General features: G+C 50.0%; 3 protein-coding genes across 3 annotated transcripts; 2 read left to right on the forward strand and 1 right to left on the reverse strand.

Moving 5' to 3' along the window:
* Window positions 1-749: 749 nt before the first annotated feature.
* Window positions 750-2,721, forward strand: CHST3 (carbohydrate sulfotransferase 3). The gene is made up of 2 exons (XM_088524680.1): window positions 750-886; window positions 1,466-2,721. Exons 1-2 carry the CDS (start codon window positions 750-752, stop codon window positions 2,700-2,702), a joined length of 1,374 nt encoding a protein of 457 aa, XP_088380806.1. The 3' UTR covers window positions 2,703-2,721.
* Window positions 2,722-5,173: 2,452 nt separating this feature from the next.
* On the forward strand, window positions 5,174-9,665 carry AIFM2 (AIF family member 2, ferroptosis suppressor). The gene is made up of 8 exons (XM_010223612.2): window positions 5,174-5,348; window positions 6,097-6,212; window positions 7,496-7,615; window positions 7,806-7,898; window positions 8,194-8,302; window positions 8,447-8,599; window positions 8,707-8,907; window positions 9,511-9,665. The coding sequence occupies exons 1-8, from the start codon at window positions 5,174-5,176 to the stop codon at window positions 9,663-9,665; spliced, it is 1,122 nt and encodes a 373-aa protein (XP_010221914.2).
* Window positions 9,666-10,722: 1,057 nt separating this feature from the next.
* MACROH2A2 (macroH2A.2 histone) lies at window positions 10,723-24,033 on the reverse strand. Its single transcript, XM_010223613.2, has 8 exons — window positions 23,783-24,033; window positions 17,411-17,517; window positions 15,496-15,693; window positions 14,507-14,617; window positions 13,785-13,884; window positions 13,005-13,094; window positions 12,178-12,352; window positions 10,723-10,949 (listed from the first exon to the last, which is right to left on the reverse strand). Exons 1-8 carry the CDS (start codon window positions 23,952-23,954, stop codon window positions 10,781-10,783), a joined length of 1,122 nt encoding a protein of 373 aa, XP_010221915.1. The 5' UTR covers window positions 23,955-24,033; the 3' UTR covers window positions 10,723-10,780.
* Between the last annotated feature and the right edge of the window lie 2,157 nt (window positions 24,034-26,190).

Raw genomic sequence — 26,190 nt, forward strand, 5'->3', positions numbered from 1 at the left:
TAATAAAAAAATAAAGACTTGCAGTTATTCGGGAATTGCATCATCCGGCGGGTCACTCCAAGCGCCAGAGCGTTGGAAAGTTCTCCCGGGGCGCTCGGCGGGTCCCGATTCCCGTGCCGCGGGCATCGCTGCCCGCCCGCATCCCATCCGCGGAGGAGCGGGAAGCTCCGGCGCCTGCGGCCGGCCGGCCGGATGGATGGATGGATGGCCGGGTGGATGGAGAGGGGCCCAGGCCCGGCAGGATCCCGCGCGTGACTCCCGCCGCGCAGCCCGTGCTGGGCAGCAGCGCCGTGCCGCCCCGCACACCCCCAGCCCCGCCATGGCGCCCGGGGCGCACAGAGCCCCTCTGTTCCCACGAACAATGGGGCGCTTGTGGCCGCCGCGGGCTCCCTGGCGGCTCCCGAGTCCGCGGCATCGTCCCCGGCGCAGCCCCTCAGCGAGCGCCCGGCCCCAACACGCGGAGTCGCCCCTCGCCCTTCCCTCCTCTCCCTCGCGCCAGCCGGGAACGTTTCGGCGCAGTTCGGGGCTATCCGCAGCGTGAGCCTCAGAGCAACGTCCCCGCCGCCACACGCGCCTCGTCCTGCCCCATGCGCAGTTTCACTGTCCCTGCAGGCCGCGGGAAGGGATGCCGAGGAGCAGGAGATGCCTCCTAGGTAGCCCCGAGCAGCGGGCACCGGGAGAGGAGTGACCCTGAGGAGCACGGGGGCTCTCCGCCGCCGCGGAGGCCTCGCCGCCCGCAGCCGCTCCCCATGGAAAGGAGGTGCGCGCTGCCGCCGGACTGCCGGGACGTGCTGCTCCGCCTCAAGATGAGGAGCAAGTACGCCGTCCTGCTTGTGTTCGTGGTGGGCCTCGTCATCATCGAGAAGGAGAACAACTTCATCTCCAGGTAGGCAAGGGCGGCCGGCTGCTCCTCTTCCTCGGGCGGCTCTGGCTGCTCTCTGCAGCCCTGGCGTCCCGCATCCCTCCCTTGGTGGCCAGCACGGAGCGGGACTTGTCCGGAGAGATGGCTCCTGCTGCTGCTGTCTGTGGGGAGGACCGGGCGGGCGCCGCAGGGCTCCCCTCAGACAACCCTCGTCACCCAACGGGGCGGGTGAACGCTGCGGGGCTCCCCTCAGGCTCCCCTCATCACCCAACGGGGCGCGTGGGCATCGTGGGCTCCCCTCAGGCTCCGCTCATCACGTCACAGGGCTCCCCTCAGAGTCGCCTCATCACCCAACGGGGCGCGTGGGCGCCGCGGGGCTCCCCTCAAGTTCCCCTCGTCACCCAACTGAGCGGGCACCGTGGGGCTCCCCTCAGGCTCCCCTCATCGCCCAATGGGGTAGGCGCCACAGGGCTCCCCTCAGACTCCTCTCATCGCCCAATGGGGCGGGTGGGTGCCGCGGGGCTCCCCTCGGGCTCCCCTCGTCACCCAACGGGGCGCGTGAGTGTCGCAGAGCTTCCCTCAGGCTCCGCTCGTTGCCCGCAGGGTGTCGGACAGGCTGAAGCAGGCGCCGCAGGCGGAGGCCAACGGCACGGAGGCGAGCGTGGCGCCGGCCGAGAACGGCTCGCTGGCGTCGCTGCGCGAGCTGGACGCCGCCTTCGCGCACCTCCGGAGCCGCCTGCGCAACGTCACGCTGGAGCTGGGCGGCGGGCGCGAGACAGTGCCCAGCGCCGGGCCCCGGCGCCACGTGCTGCTCATGGCCACCACGCGCACGGGCTCCTCCTTCGTGGGCGAGTTCTTCAACCAGCAGGGCAACATCTTCTACCTCTTCGAGCCGCTGTGGCACATCGAGCGGACGGTGACCTTTGAGCCGGGCGGCGCCAACGCCGTGGGCTCGGCGCTCGTCTACAGGGACGTGCTCAAGCAGCTCTTCCTGTGCGACCTCTACGTGCTGGAGAGCTTCATCTCGCCGCTGCCCGAGGGCCACCTGACGCCCTTCATGTTCCGGCGCGGCTCAAGCCGTTCGCTCTGCGAGGAGCCCGTCTGCACGCCTGCCGCCAAGAAGGTCTTCGAGAAGTACCACTGCAAGGAGCGCCGCTGCGGGCCGCTCAACGTGACGCTGGCGGCTGAGGCGTGCCGCCGCAAGGAGCACCTGGCGCTCAAGACGGTGCGCATCCGGCAGCTGGAGTTCCTGCAGCCGCTCGTGGAGGACCCGCGGCTCGACATGCGCATCATCCAGCTGGTGCGCGACCCGCGCGCCGTGCTCGCCTCCCGCATGGTGGCCTTCTCGGGCAAGTACGAGACGTGGAAGCGCTGGGCGGCCGAGGGGGCGGCGCCGCTGCACGAGGACGAGGTGCAGCGCCTGCGCGGCAACTGCGAGAGCATCCGCCTCTCGGCCGAGCTGGGGCTGCGGCGCCCGCCGTGGCTGCGCGGCCGCTACATGCTCGTGCGCTACGAGGACGTGGCGCGCGCGCCGCTGCGCAAGGCGCGTGACATGTACCGCTTCGCCGGCATCCACCTCACGCCGCAGGTGGAGCAGTGGATCGGCACCAACACGCAGGCGCCGCGCGACGGCAGCGGCATCTACTCCACGCAGAAGAACTCCTCGGAGCAGTTCGAGAAGTGGCGCTTCAGCATGCCCTTCAAGCTGGCGCAGGTGGTGCAGGACGCGTGCGCGCCCGCCATGCGCCTCTTCGGCTACAAGCTGGCCGCCAGCGCCGCGGCGCTCACGAACCGCTCGCTCAGCCTGCTCGAGGAGGCGCCCGCCGCCTGGGTCACATAGGCGCCCGCCGCCCGCCCCGCGCCGCCGCCTCTCGGTGCCTTCGTGGGGGCCCACCAAGGCCTTTCCCTCGCTTGCAAGGGCTGCTCGCTACAGGTGTCCGGGGAGGGGGCTCGTGCCTTTGGAAGCACCCCCGGCCTCCGGGATCTTCGAACAACTGTGTCGCTCACGGCACCCCCAGCCGCTCGGTGTTCATCTTTTTAGCATTTAATGCCGTTTCGTACCCGTCCCCGTTCGCCTCCCAGTTCTCGGAGACCGGGTAGCCCGATTCGGGAAAGCTTCCTTGTTCCCAAAGGAAACCAAGTGCCTACTTCATGGAGGAGCAGCGCCTGAGCACGCCCTCCGGCGCTGCCCGCGAGCCTCGCAGGGGACGCTGCATCGCCAAACCCCTCGGCGCCGGCCGCACTTCCCACTCGGAGCATGCGCCGGAGCCCTCCCGTGCTGCCCACGGAGGCCACTCTGCCTTCCCGGCTGCCAAAGCTCGTCCGGACACAGGGCGATGAGCACAGTTTTCTCTCCGAAAGGAGGTCCGTGTTGCCCCGGCATGGGCCGCTCTCCCGATCCGGCCTCAACGCATGGGGACCTGCGTCACCAGCACGGGGCTGGGAGGTGTCCCGGGGCCGCCTGGAGCACCGAGGCTCTCCCGGCGGCAGCTGCGAGGCGCACGTATTTATTTATTTTATGAAAAAGAGGGGAAACGCGTCAGGAGTCAGAGCTAAACCCAAAAATCTGAGAGCAGAGACACACGCAGTGGGATTTGGGGCTGGGAAAGCAGCAGAAATCCCGTGCACTTCTTGGGGCTGCAGAACGCAGCACCGGGTTGTCGCCCCTTCCCGGAGACATCCCGGGATCGGGGCAGGGGCTGCTCCGCGCCATGGGGAGGGAAAGAGGAATCTCCCCTACTAAGAGAGACGGGGCTTCCCTGCGGGCCCCGTGCGCATCCTGCCGCTCGCCAGCGCCGTCCGAGGGCGCTTTACTTGACTTATTTAATTAAAAGGAAAGAATTGAGCGGAGCCCAGAGCGTCGCCTGTCTCTCTGTGCCTGTGATGCCTGCGGAAGGGGACAGGGTGGCATCAGGGCTGCGGAACCCTGCTCGGGTTAAGGGGATTGCAAGGGATAATCCCCGTGTCCCCTCTCTCACACGGGATTTCTGCACCAGGAGCGAGAGGGAAACCTGCAGCCCGGGGTCGCTGCCTGTCCCGCTCGCAGCCCGCGCCGGGGGCTGCCGCGCTCGCACACGTGGCGGGATTAAATGGCAGCCTTGTTTTGCTGTCGGTTTTCTCTCTTCCGAAGAGACGGCGCGCCTCAGCAGACCGCATTTTTTTGGTGCCGGTCCCATATTTATCCTGTAATTGCACCTCCGAGCAGAGGCCGCCTGTCTGGGCGACTGTTGTTTTTTAAGGACACTGCCCCATTATGCGCTGCCGTGCGGGGCAGCGCTTCCCCTTCCGCTCCTGGGAAGAAGAACCCCCCTTTTTCCCCCTATCCAAAGGAAATGCCGCCCCCCCAAGGTACAAAGCTCAGTTCAGGCAACACGTCTCCCCTCCAGGATTTTCCTGAATCCCTTTCCCAGAGCAGGGGGGGATCTGCAGCCCGTTTACGAGCTGGCCCGTGCCCAGGCGCTGCCTGGGGATGCACATGGTAAGTTTAGCCCGGCCGACACCAACGGGGTGATTTTGGTGCTGCGGTTTGCAGGAAGCAAGGAAAAACGAGGCTTTTTGTGTGTGCGGGGGGAGGGAGAAAGAATAAATACCAATAGCAAAAAAAAAAAAAGGCTTCGTTGTTTAAAAGTATGCTTTATTTACAAAGCAAAAGGAAACAGTGGTGTGGGTGAAGAGAAGCCAGGAAGCGCTCCGAATTGGGTGTATTTTCCAACGCGAGGATGAAGGAACCTGGCTGGAAGGGAGGCAGCTCCCTGGCATTTCCCGAGTGCTCCACAGAGGCGGCTTTTACCTCTGCCACTTGCTCCGGGTTCCGGCGTTGCCGCCGGCGCTGCCGTTCTTGTCGGAGCGTCTCGGAGGCGCCGCTGCAGCGGATCATCCGGAGCAGCTGAGCGTGTGCCCCGGGCTACCTGAGTGCCTGTGGAGGGCACAGAGAGGCTCGTGTCCCTGCTATATTTATCCATGGCCCTTGGGGCTATATTTATCTGGAATGGCACCGGAGCTGAGCGCCTCAGGGACAATTCCCGTGTGGGGAGTCGCCACGCGGCGCTGGAATGGAGATTCCCGGGCCTTCCCACAGGAGCCACCGCAGCAAGGGGGGGGCCCTGAGGCAGGCGGCACCGGCAGGGACGCCCGTTCCCAGGCGGGTTCCGTGTGGGAGAGGCCGGGAGGCTGGCGTGGGGGCGACGGGGCCGTGGGCGGCTCGCTCGGCCCCGCTCCGCCCGCCGGCCGCGCTGCGTCACGGAGGCGGATCGGGCACCGGCTTCTCGTCCCGCTCCTCCTCCGTGCCGCTCGTCCTCGCTGCACACGGCCATGGGCTCCCGGCTCTCCGTGGACGACTCGGTGCGGGTCGTGGTGGTCGGAGGCGGCTTCGGCGGCGCCGCTGCCGCCAGCCAGCTCAAGTCCTGGGGCATCCCCTTCGTGCTGGTGGACATGAGGGACGCCTTCCACCATAACGTGGGCGCCCTGCGCGCCGCTGTGCAGACTGGTAAGGTCTCAGCGCCCCCCGGTTTTCTCCCCTCATCTCATCCTCACGGATCAGCTCTCCCTTAACGCCCTGCTCCACAGCTCCGTGTGGCCACTGTCCTGCTTGCAGGGGCTCGGGATTCATTCCCGTAGGGTTACGCTGCAAAGGAGCCCATGCCCATGGGGGAAATGGGAGCACTAACTGTTCCGAGCCTCTTTTTTCCCCACCGGGTAGAAGATGACTAAGCTAAAGCCAACAGTACTTGGAAGCGGCAGCTGAGTGGCATGAGAAGAGTTTTGAGGGATCCCATCACTCGCTGAGGTGTTTTGGGTGACCCCATCACTCCAAGAGCTGGGGAAAAGCCCAGCACACAAGGCTGGGAACAGGCATCAGAATTATCGCAGGTTTGATCCAAGAGGCAAATTCCTCCAATTGCCTCCGTCTTCCTGCCTGAAAAGCTCCGGACCACGGTGAGTTAGAAACGGGCAAACTGGTGAAAGAGGCAGTAGGACGAACTAGATTTGCAGGAAACGAGCCAAGACTCATAAGTGAGAAATGCCACCCGCCCTGTGAGGAGCTGATCTTACATTGTCAATGGGAGGGAAATGACCCTGAAGCTCATTGAGCATCAGGAGAGGGGCCCAGCCCCTGGCCCTGCCTGCACACAATGCTCCTCACAGGAGCCAGGAGCACCTTAGGAAGGAAGCAACAGAGTCTCCCTAGCTCTTACACGGGGAGATCTTCTCCCCGGTGTCTCCTCTTGTTACAGGATTCGCCAAGAAGACCTTCATCTCCTACTCCGTCACCTTCGGCGACAGCTTCCGACAAGGCCAAGTTGTTGGGATAGACCTCGAGAAGCAACAAGTCTTGCTGAGCGATGGCGAGGTAGGTGCGCTGTGGTGACAGTGGATGCAATAGCTGGTAGCCAGTAGCTCGGCTGCGTTTCCCGGTCCCCTCGCTGGTGCTGAAAGCCGGTGCCGAAGGGGGCACGTTGGGAAACCCTCCTCAGCGGGGTTCTTTGGTCGGGAGAATGCAGCACTCCCATTCCAGGCTGCTTTGGCTGCAGCTGAGGGTGGCTGGTTGGACAAGGGACTTGAAATGAAGGTTTCAAAGTGCTGCCTGTGCACGGAGACCCTCTGGAGAGACACAGCGAGGTGAGCAGGACCACAGGGCACCTGCATGCACAGGCGGTGCCTCTGGTGCCTGAACCAGTGCTCTCTGTGCTAGTTTAACGCCCACTGGATGGGGAAAAGAGTGTCGCTCTCCTTTGCAAAGCTGCAGCGGGTGCCCTGTGTGGAATCCTGGCCTGGGAAACGCGGAAGCTGGACTTTGCACTTGGAGATAGGCAGGCTCCAGAAACGCTGCTCTGCTGCAGCAAACACCCTCAGAAAAGTGAAGCAGAGTTCAGCTAAGCGCAGTAATCCTGACCTGCCAAATACAAACATGTATTGGGCTCAGGGTTCACACACACCTCAGGGTTCCTGTTCTGAGCTAAACCTTTGGACCCAAACTTGTTTGAGAGGTGCCGACTGCAACCAATGCCTGACAAGGTGGGTGAAGCAGCCCCAGGCTGTCCCAGCTAAAAGCTTTTGTGGAAATACTCCTGCATTTAGTCATCCCACAGAGCTCAGGGCAGAGAGACTCCGCCTGCTCCGTCTGCTCCAAGCGTCTGGAGCTGCATGGAACGGTGCGCAGTAAATACTGCGCACCACCTAGTGCTCATGACTTTTATTTTCGTGGCTCAGCCTGGGGCTCAGCACGTAACTGGAGAGCTCGAAGAGCCCTTCCTAACACCAGGAAAAACAAACAAACAAACAAACAAAAAACATAAGCAGCACATCTGGAAACTTCTCAGCCAGAGCATCTCAAGCCTTCAGAAGAGGGTCACATCACTACTGGGGAGCTTTTCCAGGCTGATAGACCTTAAACATGAGCTTTTCTTGTCCCTGGGGACTTAAAGCTGTTTCCTCTAAGCTTAGAGCAGTCTTTTCAAAACACCTCATCCAAAGAGGACGGCACCTCAATCAGATATCTTCCTAAAATCACTTTCTAACAGTGGCAAACAGTTTCCTAACTGAAGGAGGGGCTGGTGGAGGTAAGTGCATAGTATGCAGGGGGAACAACTGTGTTTTAGGCTCTCTCTAAGAAGTCTGTCATCCTCTTCTCAGGAGCTTCACTACTCCCATCTCATTCTTGCAACGGGCAGTGACGGGCCATTCCCTGGCAAGTTCAACAAAGTCATTGACATGGAAAGTGCCATCCAGAGCTACAAGGACATGAACAAGGAGGTGAGGAGTCAAGCTCTTTCCTAGGAAGCGTTGCCTCCCTTAATTCAACCTCCCTGGCTTCTCTTGCTTTCTACCTAACAAGTTGGGTGGCTTATTGCTGTGAGGGGGAAGGACCATCCACTGCGTGGCTGGCGGGATCTCACCTCCCGCACGTGACAGTTCTCTGGTGACATCATCCGTTTGCTTCAAGGTCGAAAAGTCTCAGCGCATCCTGGTCGTGGGAGGAGGTTCTGCTGGAGTGGAGATGGCTGCAGAGATCAAAACGGAGTACCCAGCCAAGGAGGTAGGAACAGATTTGTTGCGACTGACTTCGTTCCGCGGTTCCAAGGCTGCTCCGTGACGGTCCCCTTGGAAGGCCCTCAGCTCGGTGAAGCTCAGGAGCTTCCACAGCACCTGACCACCTCCTGAGGGCTCCCTGGAGGCTGCCACCAGCAGCGCCCGCTGCAGAGACCTGCGTTAGCTCTCCGCCCGCCTCAGCGCGATGGGAGGAAGCTGCCTAGCGCTCCCTCAGCCCTGCGCGCGGGGAGGGCTCTCTTGCTGGACACGTCCCCTCCACTCTGCTGCTTTGTCCGCAACAGGTCACCCTCATTCACTCGAAAATGGCCCTCGCTGAGGTGGAGCTGCTACCCAGTGTCCGTCAGGAGGTGAAAGAGATTCTCCTCCGAAAAGGAGTGCACCTCCTGTTAGGTACGTAAGGATTCAGCCTCCAAGCTCTACAAACAGCTCCTCCCCTAGCACAAGGGCTCCAGCTGCCTTGAATTTCTGTTTCTCTAGCTACACGCGGGCTATTTGGCAAGGGTTTGTGACCTTGAGCGCCCTCTGTTACAACAGGTGAAAGGGTCACCAACCTTGAGAAGTTCACTCCAAACTGCTTCCAGAAGGACACGGTGGTAAGGACAGAAAAAGGCACGGAGCTTACCGTTGATATGGTGATCCTGTGCACAGGGATCAAGATCAACTCCTCAGCCTACGCCAGCGCGTTTGGTAAGTGCCATCTCCGAGGAACCCTTGTGTCCTCGTTCAGCATAAGGCAGATTCAAGATGACAGGAACTCAAAAATCCGTATGAAAACTCACCCTTTGTCACCACAGGGGATAAAATGGCAAGCGACGGTGCTTTGAGAGTTAACCAGCACCTGCAGCTGGAAGGCTACGAGAACATCTATGCCATCGGGGACTGTGCGGACCTGAAGGAACCCAAGATGGCCTACCATGCTGGGCTCCACGCCAACATCGTGGTGACAAACATCGTCAACAGCCTGAAAAACAAGCGTCTCCAAGCCTACCGACCAGGTAAGGCCACGTGGGAGCTGCTCACCTCACCTGCTGGCCTCCTCTTCTGCAGGGAACAGCTCTGCTCTTCAGGGAATGAAGGGAGCTGCACTTGGGACCAATACAGTCCAGGCTTCACCTTGGTTCCAGCAAAGACACTGCAGAAGTGACTGTGTCACTCCGTGCGCTAAACATGGCCTTTCTTCACTAATATTGCTGACAAATCTACTGGGGGCTGTCTTCTATTTGTCAAAATTGTTTGCTTTGCTTTAAATTGCGTGCAGCCAACTTAAGTCCTAGGAACAAAGAAATGACTTGACTATCTCGTCCCTCCCTTGCATTAGTCAGCAACTGCAAGACTAGCTCAGTTTCCATCTTGAGGCCGTTGCGTAAGAACGGATGGTGACTGGACAGATATTCAGCTCTTGAGTGGCTGCCCAGTCTACTTTAAACACTGTGGTTTTGCACCTCTTGGACTCAGTCCAAGCAGTTCTCCTTGCATCTGTGCAATTCTGTGTTTTTTTTTAAGCTACCATACAGTGCGTGGGATACAAGGGAGGGAGAGGCGGCAAGAAGTTCGATACCTACCTTGGAAACTGCTCAACTTGTCCATCTCTTTTCCAGGGTCCCTAACGTTCCTGCTTTCCATGGGCAAGGACGACGGCGTAGGGCAGATCAACGGCTACCACGTGGGACGCCTCGTGGTGACCATGGCCAAGAGCCGGGACCTCTTCGCCTACAAGAGCTGGAAGACCATGGGGCAGCCGATGCCCAACTAGGGTGTTGGGAACCAAACCTGCAAGGGCTGTAGGCACGGGGAGATGGTGAGGGCCTCAACACACCGTCTCCTAGAGAGCCTCCTGAGGCCACTCTCCACCGCGGTGCATTTAAGGGGGCCCTGAGTTGCTGGAAAGGGGGAGCAGGTGCTTTCCAATTCGCCACAGAGCTCTCCTGGGAAAAGCAGGGCAGGAACGTCCCTCTTGCTCCCCTGCGGAGGCAGGTCAGGGCAAGAACTGCGGTTTCCTGGGATTTGTAACAATAAACACTGCTTTTTCCAAAGCTGCTGTGGTTGGTTTGTTCTCGTGTGCTTCTGCCCCCCAGCCTTCTCCACGGCTGCTCTTCCAGAAGACGAGTTCTCACCTGGTACAAGCCTGGTGCTTCGGTACAGACGCAGCTGCCAGAGGTGAAGGAGAACGGCTCAAGCCTGCAGAAGGCGACCCCATTCCTGCAATTCCGAGTAAAAGGCAGCTTTGGGGCTACACCTCCTGCTACACTTGGGTTAGGTGAGAAGCTTCCAGAGCAAAAGGAGAGTTTATAACAATAACCACACTTGACACATCTTTTTCTTCTTTTTTCTTATAAAACAAACAAGAAAAATCACCATGAAATATTCTCGTAGGAATTACAGAGATTAGTGTGAGTTAAAACAGAAGCTCCCCATGCATCACTTCTAAAACCCTTTTCCCCCACCTGGATTGGAGGCAGAACTTCACCATCCACCCTCAAGGGAGGGGAAAAGGGAGCAGAACATTTTCAAGAGCTTTTTTTATGTGTGTGTGTTTGTGCGCACGTGTGTAAAATCCACCGCTACAAATCTAAAATGAGGTTACTCTTTAAAATGCCTAAACTAAAATAACAAGGGGCACTAAAACTCCCGAAAAGAGATGGCAACTCCGTTGCTTCGGGTGATATAAACAGGCAGCGGATGCTGATAGCATGAAGGAATGGGACTAAAGCCCTCTCGTCGCTAGTAACAGCTCTTCATCAAGTCACAACACATCACACTACTACCACTCCCCTTCCTCACCACACTGAAAAAATAAAACCCACCTCTACTGCTTTTAATGCTACTCAAGTTTATGTTGAAAAATAAAGTTTCATTTGGCTGCCGGAGCTACTTAGTGTCTAGCTTGGCCATTTCTTGCACGTAGATGCCGATGCTTTCACTGTCGAAGAGCAGAAAGTAAATGTTCTTCAAAGAGGAAGAGCTGCTGCTGCTGTCGAAGTGGGTGGAAATGGCTCTGAGAGTCACCTGGGCTGCCGTCTGTTTCGGGAAGCAGTTTCTGGGTGGGAGGGGAAGGAAGAAACAAGCGAGTGTGAGCGATGTGCAGGAGCACAGTGCCCTCGTGATGCTGGAGGGAACCACGGTTACGCCAACCGCACGCTGATGTCAAGGCACTGCGGGTTTTACAGCACGTGAGCTTCTGTACCTCGTGCACAGAGGCAGGCTGCCATAAAATGACAGCAAAAGCCTTAAAAGCCTTTGGAAAAACCTTGAAAAAGCCTTTGAGAAACCTTGTATTCAGACAGCTCTGAGCTCCTTGATAAATAAAGTGGGAGAGCACAACGTCTGCCAAGACCTGCCCTATTTCTTCTCCGAAACAGGGGCAATTCTAAGAGCAATAGGGAATGAAAAGGAAGGAAGCGGCAGAAGGAGCTGCTGATGCTCTAGGACTGGATTATTCTCACAAGAGGCCCTAAATTCTACAGAGGGTCTTGTCATTGCTCTAGAAGTTGCAGTTAAAAATCAGTTTTTAAGGGCTGAACTTTAATAATAAAAAGTTATTCACGGATGCCTGGCAATTTCAGTGATCAAACTGCAGTTCTGCTTTGAGTTTTTCGTTACAGGGCCAGCACAACCTGACCAGGGATATGGACTTTCTCCTTTGGGCGTTATGAATCACATCAGCTGTCGTATTTCTAATTAGTCTAAATATAATTATTTCTAATAAGTGTGTAAACTCTAAAATAAAAGCAGTCAGCAGGGCTTATGCAAGACCTCTTACGATCAGGGAAACATCGAGATTAGCTCACAGCTTTAAAAAACTGCCTTGGGTTTCTTAGTCAAGCACATTTTATTTGCCAGCCATTGAGAAATGTGAAACTGGCCTTTTAACACATAATTATGTTTGAGGAAGAGGGTGATTCTCCTCCTAAGGAAAACATTTTGTCCATCTAGGTGTTTAATACAAGCTCTGAGATGACTTAAGCAAATACCTTATGTTTACCTGGCTCATGTTGCCTTCAGTATTACGCTGGTGCATTCTTATTAATACTAATTGAGCTTTAACAAGATTCACCACGACGAGACGCAAAAAAAAAAAAAAAAATGAGGTGCTTCAGGCAGGTAGTAGAAGAATGAAAATTGCTCATTCCACACACCTGAAACGCCCGTGACACCTGGGGCTTGCACGGCCCCTTCACATCCTGCTCTGTGACAGCAGCAGCTCCCTGACAGCTACTGCCACAACTGCTCCCTAACGCCGGATCCTGACGCGGAGAGGCTCCTACCTGCCGCTGGGGAAAGGGGGGAATGCCACCGACTTCAACTTCTTGTCTTCTGCTGCTGTTAGGCAGTTCTTGACGCTCTCCTCCAGCTGCTCCTCGCACTTGTCCGAGCCCCACTGCGGGATGTGACAGTGGATGACAAACTTGGCTGCCAGGCCGCTGGACTGGGTGAGCGCAGCTGAAACGAGCGCAAAGGTAACATGTCGTTTTGGAGAGAAGTTGCTCTGCAGCGACCTTTCCATCTGTTAATGACATTAACTCTCCAAAAACAGGCATTAGGAATCAGCGCATTCCACAATGACTCCCCTGTAATCATCATCTGTTTGTCTTGTCATTAAACACACGATCAATCACTACCTCTTTGGAGACCAAAGGACCCAGCGTTCATTTGTTAACAAACAGCTATTCAATAATATTTTACAGCTTTCCTCATTCGACATAGACTCTGGATTTGTTTCATCAATGGCTGAAAACAGTGTCATTTACTCCTCACTAGACATTTCTGCAGTGCAGTCACAGCCATAGCAGAACCCTCCAACAATATCCACATCATCATCACGGCTCGAGTGTATTTATTCCCTCTTCAGAGCTGGGTAATTTCAGACATAAAGACCCTAAAACCAAAAAATCCTGTGGAAAGTCACCACCATTTAGGCCCCATTACCCATCTGGCAGCGCTGGAACTCAGGGCCCACCAGGCTGGAGCTCAACGATTTGCAGGAGAGGATATAAGCAAAGGTACACATATAATCAAGAACAGACCTGAACGTCAAGAGAAAAGAACATATGTAATGTGGTATTTCCAGGAAAGAATTTAGCTTCCTTTGTACCTTCAGCAACTTCCAAAGGTCCTTGTGATTTGCGAAGCTCTTTCACCGTTTCTAGAAACTCCTTTCCTCCAGCCTTTTCCAAAGCCTTGCCTGCAAGGACACAAAGCAAAAGACCTTGGCTCTAAAGGATTCACAAGAAAAAAAATACAGGAGTTAAGAGAACGCTGTGCAAGTAATATCATGTTCAGCAGCAGCTGGTGTTTATGTTACCACTCTTTCAGCCACAGATAAAGTTCACTTTTTATTGCTTTTGAAAAGCTTACATATTACTGGAATTATTTAATTACTTGTAATGCAATTATTTGCAAGGATGCTACCTGCCTCTGCCTTAAGGTTAAAAATGTATATAGTGGGATTTGCGGGACTTGTTTCCTAAACAAACCAGAGAACAACAAAAACAAAGCATCCTTATCAGCTAAAAAATTACCACAAACAAGTGTTCATCAACCACCAACAAAACCCAAATACGGAGCGTGCCACCTTCCCTCAGGAATAGTATCCTAGGAAAACTGTACAACTCTTAAGTCACGAGTTGCCCATGTGCTTTAAGAAACTATCTGCGTTTTGAGTGTCATTAGCCATCATTAAAAAATAAAAAAAAATAACAATTAGCCTGTTATACCTAGTCAGTTCCAGCCTGATTTTCAGAAGTGTTGTAAGTGATATTTTATGGCCTGGGGAAGATTCGGATGAAACAGGATGGAATCTCAGCAGGCAGCTAGTAGACCAGACACTGTTCCAACTCTAGATTTGCTTTTTCTGCGTGCAGCAGAGCCTCACCTATTTCCTCCTTGAGGTCTATTTCAGCAGTTGTAGGGTGAACAATTCCTTCTACTTTCATGGAGCCAATATGGCTGATGTCGCTCTGTGTCAGAGAAAGCTGCAGGATGAGAGTAGCAAGAATTAAAGCCAGTAACCTCAGCGCAAAATAGTTATCATACCAAATAACTAAATCAGAAGAAGGGTGGATTCTGTCTTTCAGAGATCGTTAAATTTATTGGGCTCAGTGTGTGTGATGTTGATTTTTAAACTTGAATTGGTTTCTGCACCAGCCAGACTGCTTCATGACATTCCCACAGCCTGGATGATTGCTCAAAAGGAAATTGCTTTTTTTTTTTTTTTTTTTCCCCAGATGATCTATTTGAAATAAAAGTAATAAAAGCAATTGACTATATCTCCATCACTAAATCTACAAGGAAAAAATACAGCTTCATTCAAGGGGTAAAAAATTAAGGACAGAAAAAAATCCGATTGGCAAGCTGAAAAAAAAAATGGGACAGACAGTCTGACTGGACAACACATGCAGAGTTTTCATGGGATAGCTTTTGAGATCCTGGTCTGTCCCAGCCTGCTCTCAGACAGACAGACAGGCACCCTGCAGGGCTGCTAAGGCCCTCGGTTTGAAGAGGGTTGCACCCTGTGGCCTGCTTCCCCGCTGGGACATCACTGGGCAAGCCCGGACTCCGCTGGTGTGATCCCCATCCGTGACAATTTTGGGTTACCTTTTGTCCTGGCACGAGGCTTTTGGAGGACAAAATAGTGAAACCATCCCCAGGTCCATCTTCAGATGTTGAATTTGAAGCTCCTTCTTTTTCATTGTCCTTTTGTTTGTTCTATTTGGAGGGGAAAACAAACAAAAACTCCAGCAAGAACTCTACAAACAAAGTCGGTTTTCACAATTACTCAGCAATGAATAGATTTAATTGGTTATACAAATCTTCTCAAGGTCATGTATTATTCATAGCCTTTTCCTCTCAAAGGATTATGTAACAGAGCTCCTTGCTGTTGATAACACTAAAAGATTAGAGGTTCAACTAAGGCATTACACGAGTCTGTGGTTATGATAAGAGTCAGCGGGTAGGCACTTCCATCTGTGGTTTTACTCATGATTAAAGCTGTGTTCATGGGTGGGTTTGCACTAGTTTTGCTGCTAAGAGAGCAGAGGCCATTCCAACCCACACACTATCCCTATCGAATGCTTCGTTTCCGAGGCAAAAACCACCTGAAAAATATCGTAATCTCATCGATAAAGTCATGAAACTAGGAAACTATACTGAAAATAGAGAGTCATCACACCTCAATGCAAGCACAAGACTGAAGATGTGGTATCGGTCAAGCAGGGAATGACTTAAAATGCAGCTTCCTGATTTTTAAATGCTAGAGCTCATTCCCACACCATTAGTGTGAGGATAAACAAGCTCTTCGCAGTTTTGGAGAAGGTACTTCCATGGGTGACATGGTAAATCTGAAAATTCCCCTCAAAACTTTAACGCTTTCTGTTACAGAAATTCATTATAAAATTGCGATTATTTATTCCTAAAGTTTAGAGGAAACAAATCCTGGTGAATCTCTTTTCCATTTGCACCTTCCATTTCAAGTTGTAACAAACAAGTAACCAAGGCAGCACTAATATGCTTATCCTAATATTCTTATATGCTTTTTGACCCGATCAAGCTACACTTTCAGAACCCCACATAGGCCTCATGCTTACCTTTTTGGGCGTCCTGGCCTTGGCAGACTTTGCTTTCTTCCCACTCTTTTTGCTCACCATGGATTTCCTCCCTTTCTTCTCAGGAGCGGGGGACAGGATGGTCTCAGACTTGCCTTTGGCTCCCCGTTTCTTGGCTAGGAGCTCCGGCTGGATCCTCGGCAGGACACCCCCGCTTGCAATAGTCACACCTTTTAGCAGCTGCAAGGAGAAACGGGGTAAAGGAGCAGAAAACACACCATTAAACACCCCACTCTTACCAGGCACTCAATCCATTTTGGCCGATGACATTACACATATGCAGGCGGGACACGTGTGGTGCTAATGCACTGCACACCTTTAGTTTTATCAGGAGAGGATCAAATTAGGAAAAAATCCACAGCAATGACGGAAACCTGGCAGGTCGCAGCACTGCCCTGCACAGAGAAGGATGTGGGGAAGTGCATTTAGTGGAAGCAGGAGCTCCCTGCACCGACCTGGGAGAAGCAGAAAGGAGGGATGGGCCGCAGGGAAGCAATATGGGCCGCCCTCACTAGGGCCACAGTACCATCTGGAGGACAAAAGCTGCCACGTTCCTGGCTGACAAACAGCAGATCCAGTCCCCACTTCACGGGCCTGTGATCAGCGCTACTCGGCAGGGAACAGCCTGATAATATTGTCATTCCTTGCCCTCTGTTTTCCCTTTTCAGTCGCCCGTAACAGAGCAGCAAGAGCTGGATGACTTCACAGGCACCAGGTCTTAATTTCTGCAAGGAGCCAGACGCAGCGCGAGGGTCTTTCCAAGTGTGAATGATGTGACCCATCATCGCCGTGGGTGCTCCAGGCAGAGCTGCTCCGGCGCCGAGCGAACCTCTCCAGCATTTCCCAACGCTGCAGCGCACGGCCCGTGCCACGGCCTCTCCTTGCACTCAGCAAGTTCAGCAGAAGCAACCCTCAGAGCACTGAAAACCACGGCCTGGGTGCTAATGGGACACAGGCACCCGGAAAGGAAGGCAGCCTTGGGTGCAGCAGACACGGAGAGTGAGCCAGACCCCTATCCAAGATGGGCCTCGCGGAGGGTGTAATAGGAAACACCCAGTTCTATGTCTTTCAGAAAGGAGCTTTCCATATGGCACGTTTAATTAGGAAGGGGATGTCCCCGAGCGAAAAAATGATTTATTTACCCACTTGAACAGGACTCGCGGCTTGCAAAAGCAGCAAAATTTAAATCCAGAGATGTGTTTGCAGACCCAGTTAAAGGAGACATACCAGTAAGGAAAAATAAAAGAACATATAGATACTGCTTCTCAGGGTAGAGCTAACATACATAAAAAGTTGCCACAGTTGGCTCAAAAACTGGTCTAAGGCACCTAAGGTACATTTCTATCCAGAGGGGAACAGAAACATGCATGAAGAGGGAAAGAAAAACACTAATTAGCCAGTGTGCGGGCACACCTCTTCCAAAGGGTTAGGGGAAGAATGGGATCCTGGATGACAACCAGCAAAATTTCACCCACAAAATCCAGGAAAAATTCACGTACTTTAAAACATGAAACATTTCTCTTTTTCCAAGAGAAAACTGTAAGAGACTCCACGTGTGCCACATTGTAGCATGATACTTACTCAAAACAGGAAGAGCACGTAGGTTGCAGATTCATTACATCTGACTTTAGCCATACGACTCACTCCTCTTTTTTAACTTAGTATTTTATGGTCCTGTCAAACTTTTTAATGCAATGAACCTCCCACCTAACATCCTCCTTTCCATGTGTTTATACAAATAAAAGTAGATGCACACAAACAATTTGGGCACAATCTTATTTGCTCTAACATTTGCATTCTCGTTCATATGAGAAACTAGAGTGTTCCCAGCTTCCAGAAGCAGCAGCTTTGCTCATGCTACAGAGCATAGCTCTTGCACTGAAACATCAGCAGGTACCTGATTCAGTTCCTCATCGTTTGCAACTGCCAGGAGGATGTGTCTGGGGGCAATTCTTCCTTTCTTGTTGTCTCTTGCTGCATTTCCTGCTAGCTCTAGAATTTCAGCTGCAAATATATTGAGATAAAAATGAGCAACGAAAACGTAACTTGCATACGCAGATGTACATATTCCTATACATTTATATTCCTTTTCAATACCCAGTTAGCTTTTCAATGTTATTTCCTGCTTTAAATGATCGTTGTTTGCAGAAGGCAAACCACAATGTGTTTGTGAATTTACGTGAAATAATTTGCCCTTCCCTAAAGGCTACTTAGCAGGAAATATGCTAAGCTTGGTTCTCAAGTCAGAATCTCTTTCCAAAAAGAAAGCAAACAAACAAACAAAAAAACCACAAGAATGAACCATTCCCTATACAAATACACATTCCAAAATTTAGCAGTCACCCTGCAACAACCCAACAGGAAAGCATGCAGAGAAACCCCAAACCTCGTAAAGAAAGCCATGACAAAACAGCAAGGATTCTTAGGACTAGGTTAAGATGGTAAGATGAAGACTGAGGTGCATTTAAAGAAATACTCTGAAAGCCAACAGATGAGCCAGGAGATGCTACAACACTGCATTAAAAGGTGCTGGAGATCTGTGAGAAGCAAGAAGCTTCATTTCAGAATAAGTTATGAAGGGCTTGGCTCAGATGCAAGCAGACAACTTAAGAGTTTTGATGCATAAACCACTGTTGGAAAGCTCTTCCTGTGTTTTCCAGGAGAAGCCCATTCCAAAAGCAGTCCTAATTCTGCAGTAACATTGCAGCTGGGACTTAAAGTCGCCAAGATTCTTCTGATTTTTACAAAGGAAACAGAAATCTTTTTGAGTTTAAACTTCTTTAAACAGTAACAATCAGTATGATAAGCAGTTCAGCTCTACTTAAAAGTGATTTCCCTTGTAAGCAAGTGAGGAGAAGGGAGTATTTTCGCTTAGAATAATCATTAAAAAAAAATTTGCAGGTTGCTGCTTTGTAAATGCATCCAGTGTCCCTTTCCTCTGTTTGTTATTTTTGTTTTTAGATTTGTCCAGAGCAAGAAAATATTAGCCCATCAGTGTTCTGTTAGTGACATCTTACTCCCTTTCAATGGATTACAAAAAGACCTGTAAGTTTTACAAACAGAAGAACTTTCAACCTAGGGGAAAGCTACAGAATGATCTCTGGCTGAAATCCAGGGGACATCAGCAACGAGTTTAGCTCTCAGTTCATGGGAAAAATATAAGCTTGCAATTTCACTCGGAATAACCAAGGTGCATGCTCGTCACCCAGATTTTCCTGGTATAAAATGTACGTGTTCAACTGAACGTTAGCTAACCTTAAGAAAAGCATCTGCTGAAATGTTTCTCAATTATGCATGAAAACTTTCAAGGGACATTACCGAAGTTGCAAAGACAAGCACTTGAATTTTAGGAAATATTAGAACTGTGGTTATCACAACCAAAAAGACAGACAACTTTAATAGCCCTAGCTGTGGCATTTCCCAACATTGGAATGCCTGACTTGGACTTCAAGTGAGAAGAGGAAAGGCAGAAATCCTGCAGAATGCAGAATGTTCCCCCATGTTGGGCTGCAGGGCTGGAGCTTTGGACCCTGTCCCTTTGGAGCCAGCGCAGCAGCAGACAGCAGAGTTGTCACCCTCACGCAGGCCAGCACAAAGCAACAGGAGAGGCCGGCGCTGCTCCGGCGGGTTTGGCAGGTATTTGCTGAGAGCAGAGGGAATGTGCAGCGGGAAGGAGCCCGACTTACCTGCGCAGTAACCGACGCTCTCCCGCGTGCCCGCGGGAGGCACCTCCTGCTAAAGTGTGTGCTCACCCCAGTCCCCAGGGCTCTGGGTCCTCTGGCCAGCGTCCAGACTGCTGCACTCACATGTCCTCTGCCTACTGTCAAGAGCAAAAAACGCAGAACGCTCAAATGCCGACCGCTTCTTTGGGCATCTGCCGCGGGACACCGGGAAGCGGGCAACCCAAGGCAGAGGTTATGCAGGACAGACTGTGGAATATGCATATAAATAACACAGCACAGGATGCCAGTTATTTGCAAAGGTAAATAATTGCCTCCTCTCCTTCTAATGATTGTCTATATGCATTTTTTTTTCTATTTTGAAATACAGTTATGTTTATTTGAAGTCGTCTTGACCACTTCAGGACGGAGGCAGTGATTCACAATCTTAAGAACAGAAATCGCACTTGTGAAATGCAGCATCACATCTGGAGGCTTCAGCAATCTTATCCTTAGCTGATGGGAACAGGCCCCTAAAGAGACTGTTTTATATTTCAGGTAGAAACATCTTGACAGCTGAGGCCATCTAGACTCTACATAGATTGAATTCTGAGAATATAGGCCCCATAACAAGGTCCTATCCTCCAAAAAGCTTTTTTTTTTCTTTTTTCTTTTTTTTGCAAACAGGTGGCTTGATATTCTCAGACATGAGTTGGCTTTATATTATATCCTCTCAGCAGCAGATATTAAGAATTTCAGTGAAATCTTGAAATAATCTTGATTCATAATCCACACTGGAAGCAGGACTTCAAGGAAGGAACAGAGTTCAGTGAGTTTTCTTGCTCAAATCAGTACTGGGAAGCAATGAGCTATTCAAATTGGGATCACGTTGCCAATGTTTGACAGAGAGTCAAGCTCAGGTTTGACTTTAGGTCCTCGGTGAGATCTTCCTCACGTTAGCTGATCAGCTGAGGTTAAAAAACCTCCCTCTCCCCGTGATAAGCTGCAGTGCCTGCAGCCTGTAACGACGGGGCTGACAACACACAACCCGGATATAGTATTGATTCGGGCTGGGAGACGCAGCCACAAACACGGTGGCACACAAAGGAAAACAGGGGCACACAGTAGCTCGTGACACACACACGAGCCAGAAGGCAGCCTAAACTACTGCATTCAGGATGCTGAAGGTGGGAAGGGGCCATCCAGATGATGCTACTCAAGAGGCTCTGTGCCTCAGGGCAACCCAAATGCAGCATTTATCAGAACGCACGGGTGCCTGGACTGCTCCGCGATAGGGCACGGATGAGGGCTAACAGTTCTGATCCAGGTGTGGCTCTTCCTGCCTCTATTCCAGCTCTGTCTTGCTTCCCTACTTCCACAGTCTAACTCCTATCCTAGGCAATGTATACCTGAGACTTCTCAGCTCCACTGCCTTTCCTGGGTGGCCTCACTTTCTGCCTTCTGTCCACTATTCTTGTCTGCATTTTTACCCAGGCTCAATCTTTTCCGAGTTCTTCAAAATCAACATTCCTCACCAAACAAATCCTTGGCCTTTGCTGTTATGTTTTTCCACCTTGTTATCCAGCTTCCTGACAGATATTTGGACTCCACCGTGCCGTTTCCTCTGCCAGTGCTCCTTAGTTCAGCTCTGGGCCTAACCTTGCTATTCTCCTGTAACCATTTGCTGCCCAAAGCCTAAACTGTCCCAGCCTGGAATCCATTCCCTGACTCCCAGCCTCCTCACCCAGGTAATTCCAGCCTGCCTTTCCACCTCGTGATAAGTAAGCAGGATCAGCCCCTCCTGCCACTCCCACTCAGGGATTCTCTGCCCCAATTCCAGCTGAAGTCCCTTCAGACCTCTAGCCCAGCCTCTTGTGGGTTCCAGAGAACATTTTAACATTAACAAGACAACAAATTCTCTTGCTTCTTCACTCTCAGGCCCCCAAATTTCAGCCTGAAGCAGCTTCCCTGTATGCAGACATTCAGCCCAGGCCGTCGCCATTTCAGAGAGAGTGACTTCGTTTTCACAAGCAAGTGACTGAAGACTGGAATTTATGATAGGAAGCAGTGGGTAATGTTAAGAAGTGTTATTGGTGTGGTATATAGCACCTTACTTGACAAGAGCCTCAGGGGGGAAAAAAAAAAAAAAAGTTTTGTTTCCCAAAACATCCCTGGAGAAAAATAGAAAAGAAAGAAAAAAAAAAAAAAGCTGTATTCCCACACACATAATGGGAAAAAAACACATCAGGAAAGTTAGACATAACTGCTTTTTAATTGAACTATCCCTCCTTGAAGCCTGTTCAAAACAAACAAAACCAAACCCACACGCACTGTGGACAAGGTAGAGAAACACTACTCTGCATAAAAAGTAGGTGTTTGCCCAAAAACCTAACTCCGTCCCGGTGCAGATGTAATATATAAAGTATGGGAGTTTTGTTAATCTGCCTGCTGAACTGAGCTGCTTAAAGCAACATTCCTTTACAATTTATGTTGGCATAAGGCCTGTATATGTGGCAATTATCTTGCCTGGCTGACTGTACAACCTTTTTTTTTTTTTTTTTTCCCCAAACAGCGTGTAGACCTACATATAACCTGAGCTTTCCAAATTAAGGATTTAAACTAAGCTGCCCTAGACAGAAGCAGAGCCAACACACACACTGTCCCAGTCCAGACAATAGATAAACAGGGCCGAGTTGCATGTTATAAAAACTTGACCATAACTCAGGCTGCACTGCAGGAGAAGGGCTGCATGTTCCAGATGCACCACTGAATTTATTGCTACACCTTGCAAGAACTGACACAGCTCCGAGAATGATGAGCATCTGCAAATGCTCATCCAAGGAAGCTCATCTGAATGCTCGGATTTTCAAGGATTGGGAAGCAAAGCGAAGTATTCCTCCCCCAAATGAAGGTCAGCAGAGCCATAACATAGAAGCTGTTATAAAACCCAGTGTAGTTTCCAAAAAAAAAGAAAAAAAAAAACACAAACCCTACGTAATATGGTTTCCAAGTTGTGATACTCAGCCATTCGGAAATCTGTATATGATTTCTAGGGGATCCACAATTGATGGATGATAAAGAAAACAAAATAATCCTTGATATAGATTTCTAAAGTTCCAAGACTTCATTTTTAATGTATGACACTGGATCATGAGAATATGAATAAGCATATATTCTCTAAAAAGGGAAGTATGTTCTCCAAGACCACTTAAAGAACTGATCTATGTCTAAGAGAAGAGATAACTGCAAAATGATCCTACAAAAACACATTGGTTCCTACATAGTAAAACATCAAAAGTGGAGGTGTGCTCATCATTTTGCACTTGGAGTCTGCTTTTCTAAAACATTTTGTTTTATTCTAAAGACAGTTTTTTTTCTGGACTTCTCTCTTAGAGGACACGGAGATGAGTATAAGTGAGCTTAAACACTTTGTTTACATTTCTTTCACCTAAATAATACTTTTTTCATTCCAACTTCAAAAATAGCCTTAAAAAACAAAGGTGGATTCCAATCCTGCAATTAATTGGCACGAACACATAAGTTTCTGCAACATGTTATTAGGCATCATCAGAAATTTAACATGTGAAGTTGCTTACCACTATTTCAAATCATCTCCACACCTTTGAAAGAAAATGAGTGTTTTTACCTTCCTATAGAAAGAACAGGTTCACGGGGGTAAAGGAGACAGCAGTATTTACCTACAGACTGGTAAGATGTTAGGTGGCAATCAGGCAAGGTTCTCCCATGCCATTTTGGAGATGTATTATACAGCTAAAACACAATCAACTTGACTGATTTCAGACTTGTGACTCTTCACAGATTCTCTAATGCACCTCAGTCTTGATCTGCAACACCTAGGGTAACTTGAACCACACTTTTGTCCATTGAGCATTTTAATAGTTTCCTAATGCGTTATTTTCCACACTCAAAGAAGAATTTGAGCACCGGTATTTTTCATAGGACAGTAAGAAATACTGCAATATATCTCAGGAAATTGCAGTGTATAGTATCACAATGTGACATCCGCTCTTTCCTCTGCGGTGAGGTCAGTTTTGCAATTCTGTGTTAAAAGTGGGTTATATAGGTCACTGTTGGTGTGCTTGGTCACAGCTTTGCATGCATTTAAGAAAACAAAAAAGGATTAAAAAAAAAAAAAAACACCACCACAGCTGAACCACATCTATATTTCCTAACTCCTTGACACTGTTCTGTGAGAAGAGAACGAGAGAACAGCTTTTTTCTCAACAGATTCTATAGATGTACAAGGTGAGTTTGCTTTTTTCCTCCCTTCTCACATTATTCATCTTCAACGCTATCAAGCCCCTACTTCATATCCATTTCCTCTACCTGGATACAACTCATCGCTCTGGAGAGCGATGAAAAACAATCCTTCCAACTAGCAAACAAACATGGTGCCTTCAAAGGAGACAATTTCTCCCCTCGTGCTTTCCAAAAAGCAAATTAATTCTCTTAAGCATTTTAAGCAAATTCCAACACACTCTATGCTTTCAGAGGCTGATTTTTCAGAGGTGCTGATCACATCCACGCGCAGTGGATATCCCTAAGCTGTGTCTGTGGTGAGCACGTTCAGGATCACGTTCTTGGTTTACCTGCTAGGTATTCTATGACGGCTGCCATGTAAACTGGTGCTCCGACGCCTATCCGGTACTTGTAGGTCCCTTTCTTGAGGTAGCGCATCATTCTTCCCACTGGGAAAATGACACCTGCCCTGCTCGAGCGCGACAGTTTAGACATTTTCTTTTTCCCACTTCGGCCCGACATCTTGAAGGTCTGTGCTGTTCAATTTGCCGGTGAATCTTATTCCCTTGCTCCGATCCAAAAGCTGCAAAACGAAAAGACAAATTGTATTGGCATTCGGTGTGTGAGAAACATCTTGATAGATCTCCTTGTTCTTTCAGAAGGAAAAATCCAAATCCCATCTCAATAACTGCCAAAGCAGAAGCATCATTCATTAAAAGATGGATAACTGGAACATTTGCTGTAGCTTTTCCCTTGCTGTTGGTTTAACAATACCACAGAAAGATTGGTTTGGAGTGTAAAGAGAGTCCTGAAGAAAAAGAAATCACAAGACAGCATCAGCATGGAAAACTTCAGTGACGACTGCTAAGTTTAGCAAATTATAAACAATAGAGAACTGGTGTCATGGATAGCATAAAACTAACTGAAAAGCAGACACCGCTACCACCCGCTCCCAAAAACTAGAGAAAATATTAAGTTGGTTTCCATATATTTTTAACTCTGTTTTGATAGCTGCCCTAGTGGCCTCATTATGATCCCAGTTACAACACAGCAGAACCAGATGCCTCAGAAGGCATTTCCGTTAATGAACGCGAAACAACATAATTCCCAGGATGCATTCACTTGAGTAACACAATGAAACAAAGGCAGGAAAATAATGGGAATAATATGCCGATGACATTAGGTGATACCATTAAATTGTATCGCACCACAGTGGTGAGATGCTGACCTGCAATTTAAGCAGCCCTCTAAAGAGAGTCTTTGACACCACAGCAAACCCTTGGGAACACTCAACACCCATTTGTAAGAGGGCAGAGATCTGCACTTGGTCCTTGCCCTGGCTATTACAAACCAAGGGCACATATGAAGAGGGTCACTTGTCCCAAACTAAGCGGGACACTCGCAGAAAGCTGCTCATTTGTAACAGCCAAACTTTATGTATTATATAGACACAGTAACTAAAGCTAAGAAAGATTAAACCAGGCAACTTATTAGACATGGACCATCCAAACAAATGCTGCTCGTCATCCCTTCTAAGTTGCATGAGAACTACCACTTTGGAGTGAAAAATGGTAGAAAAAGAGCTAACAAAGATTCTCAAGCAATGTATTAATTGCATTTATTCAGGAGTAATTGATTTTGTAAGATGGGGGAAGCCATCGCTAGGATGGAGTTCTGACAAGGACCAAGAGGTTACACAGTAATGGTCTTCAAAGGCATAAAAAAAAATTATTTCCAGGATGTGGGGAATAAGTGTTCCATATACTCATGTCAGATTGAAAGGAACTCTTAGGAAAGCTTCATAAGCAGAAGAACCACCAGAACAGGATGCACAATCTTTCTACCAGGATAGTTTTAAGCAGGTTAGAGAAATAAATGCCTGGAAAGACACCGGTGTAATTTGCCCTGACTTGGGACAACAGGAACAACCAGGTGATCTCTCAAGGATCCTTTCTCCTGCCCTCTTACTCCTTGAAATCTTCCATTTTTGGCAAACCCTTTATAAAAATGCTCTGTTTTATGTTATACCACAGATTAATCATTTTAAAGTGGCCTTTTCAGTTCGCGTGATAGCTGACATTCAAATTAATGAATAAATGTAGGCTGGGAATTATGTTTCTAGCCACCAGAGGAAAAAACTTCTGGAACAGCCTTCTGTTATAAGCAATAAGTGCAACAACAACTCATTTTAAGAAGGCACTTAATAAATGTACGCACTAGATTATGACTTGATTCCTACAACACCAGCAGGACAGCTTCATGGCCACAAAAATTCTGCCCTGCATCGTAATGCCTACAGAGAGCCATGGTGAAAGAGCACACTACAAAGACCCATGTATCAAAATCATATTAAGCTAATCTCTCCGGTATTTATTCCTATAGCATTAAATCCCAGTTGTTTACAAATGGGTGGAAAAAGCAGTGCCACGAGGTTTGCATCCATAGAAAACACCACGGTTGTACTGGCTCTTTGTGACTGAAAAAAAAAAAATCAAAACATACTTGGATAACTGAGTCCAGCGCTCTAGGGCATACAATTACATTATATAATAATTTCTGTGTATAATTAATCACTTCTGGCTCATTCTTCGGTTGCCTTATCTGCATTTCCACCTCTTTCTTTACCCCTTTAGTTTTTCCTAATCTCTCACAGTCACAGCAAGCCTTCCAGCATCAAGGTAACCTGTGGATTTCCAAAGCATTTTTCTAAATACAGGTCACGTAGCAGATGAGGTGTACCTGCAGGGTTTTTTAAGGG

This window comes from Tinamus guttatus, unplaced genomic scaffold, assembly GCF_059628265.1.
Source record: "Tinamus guttatus ecotype Peru unplaced genomic scaffold, ASM5962826v1 Tinamus_guttatus_pri_ptg000023l, whole genome shotgun sequence".
NCBI classification, from domain to species: Eukaryota; Metazoa; Chordata; class Aves; order Tinamiformes; family Tinamidae; genus Tinamus; species Tinamus guttatus.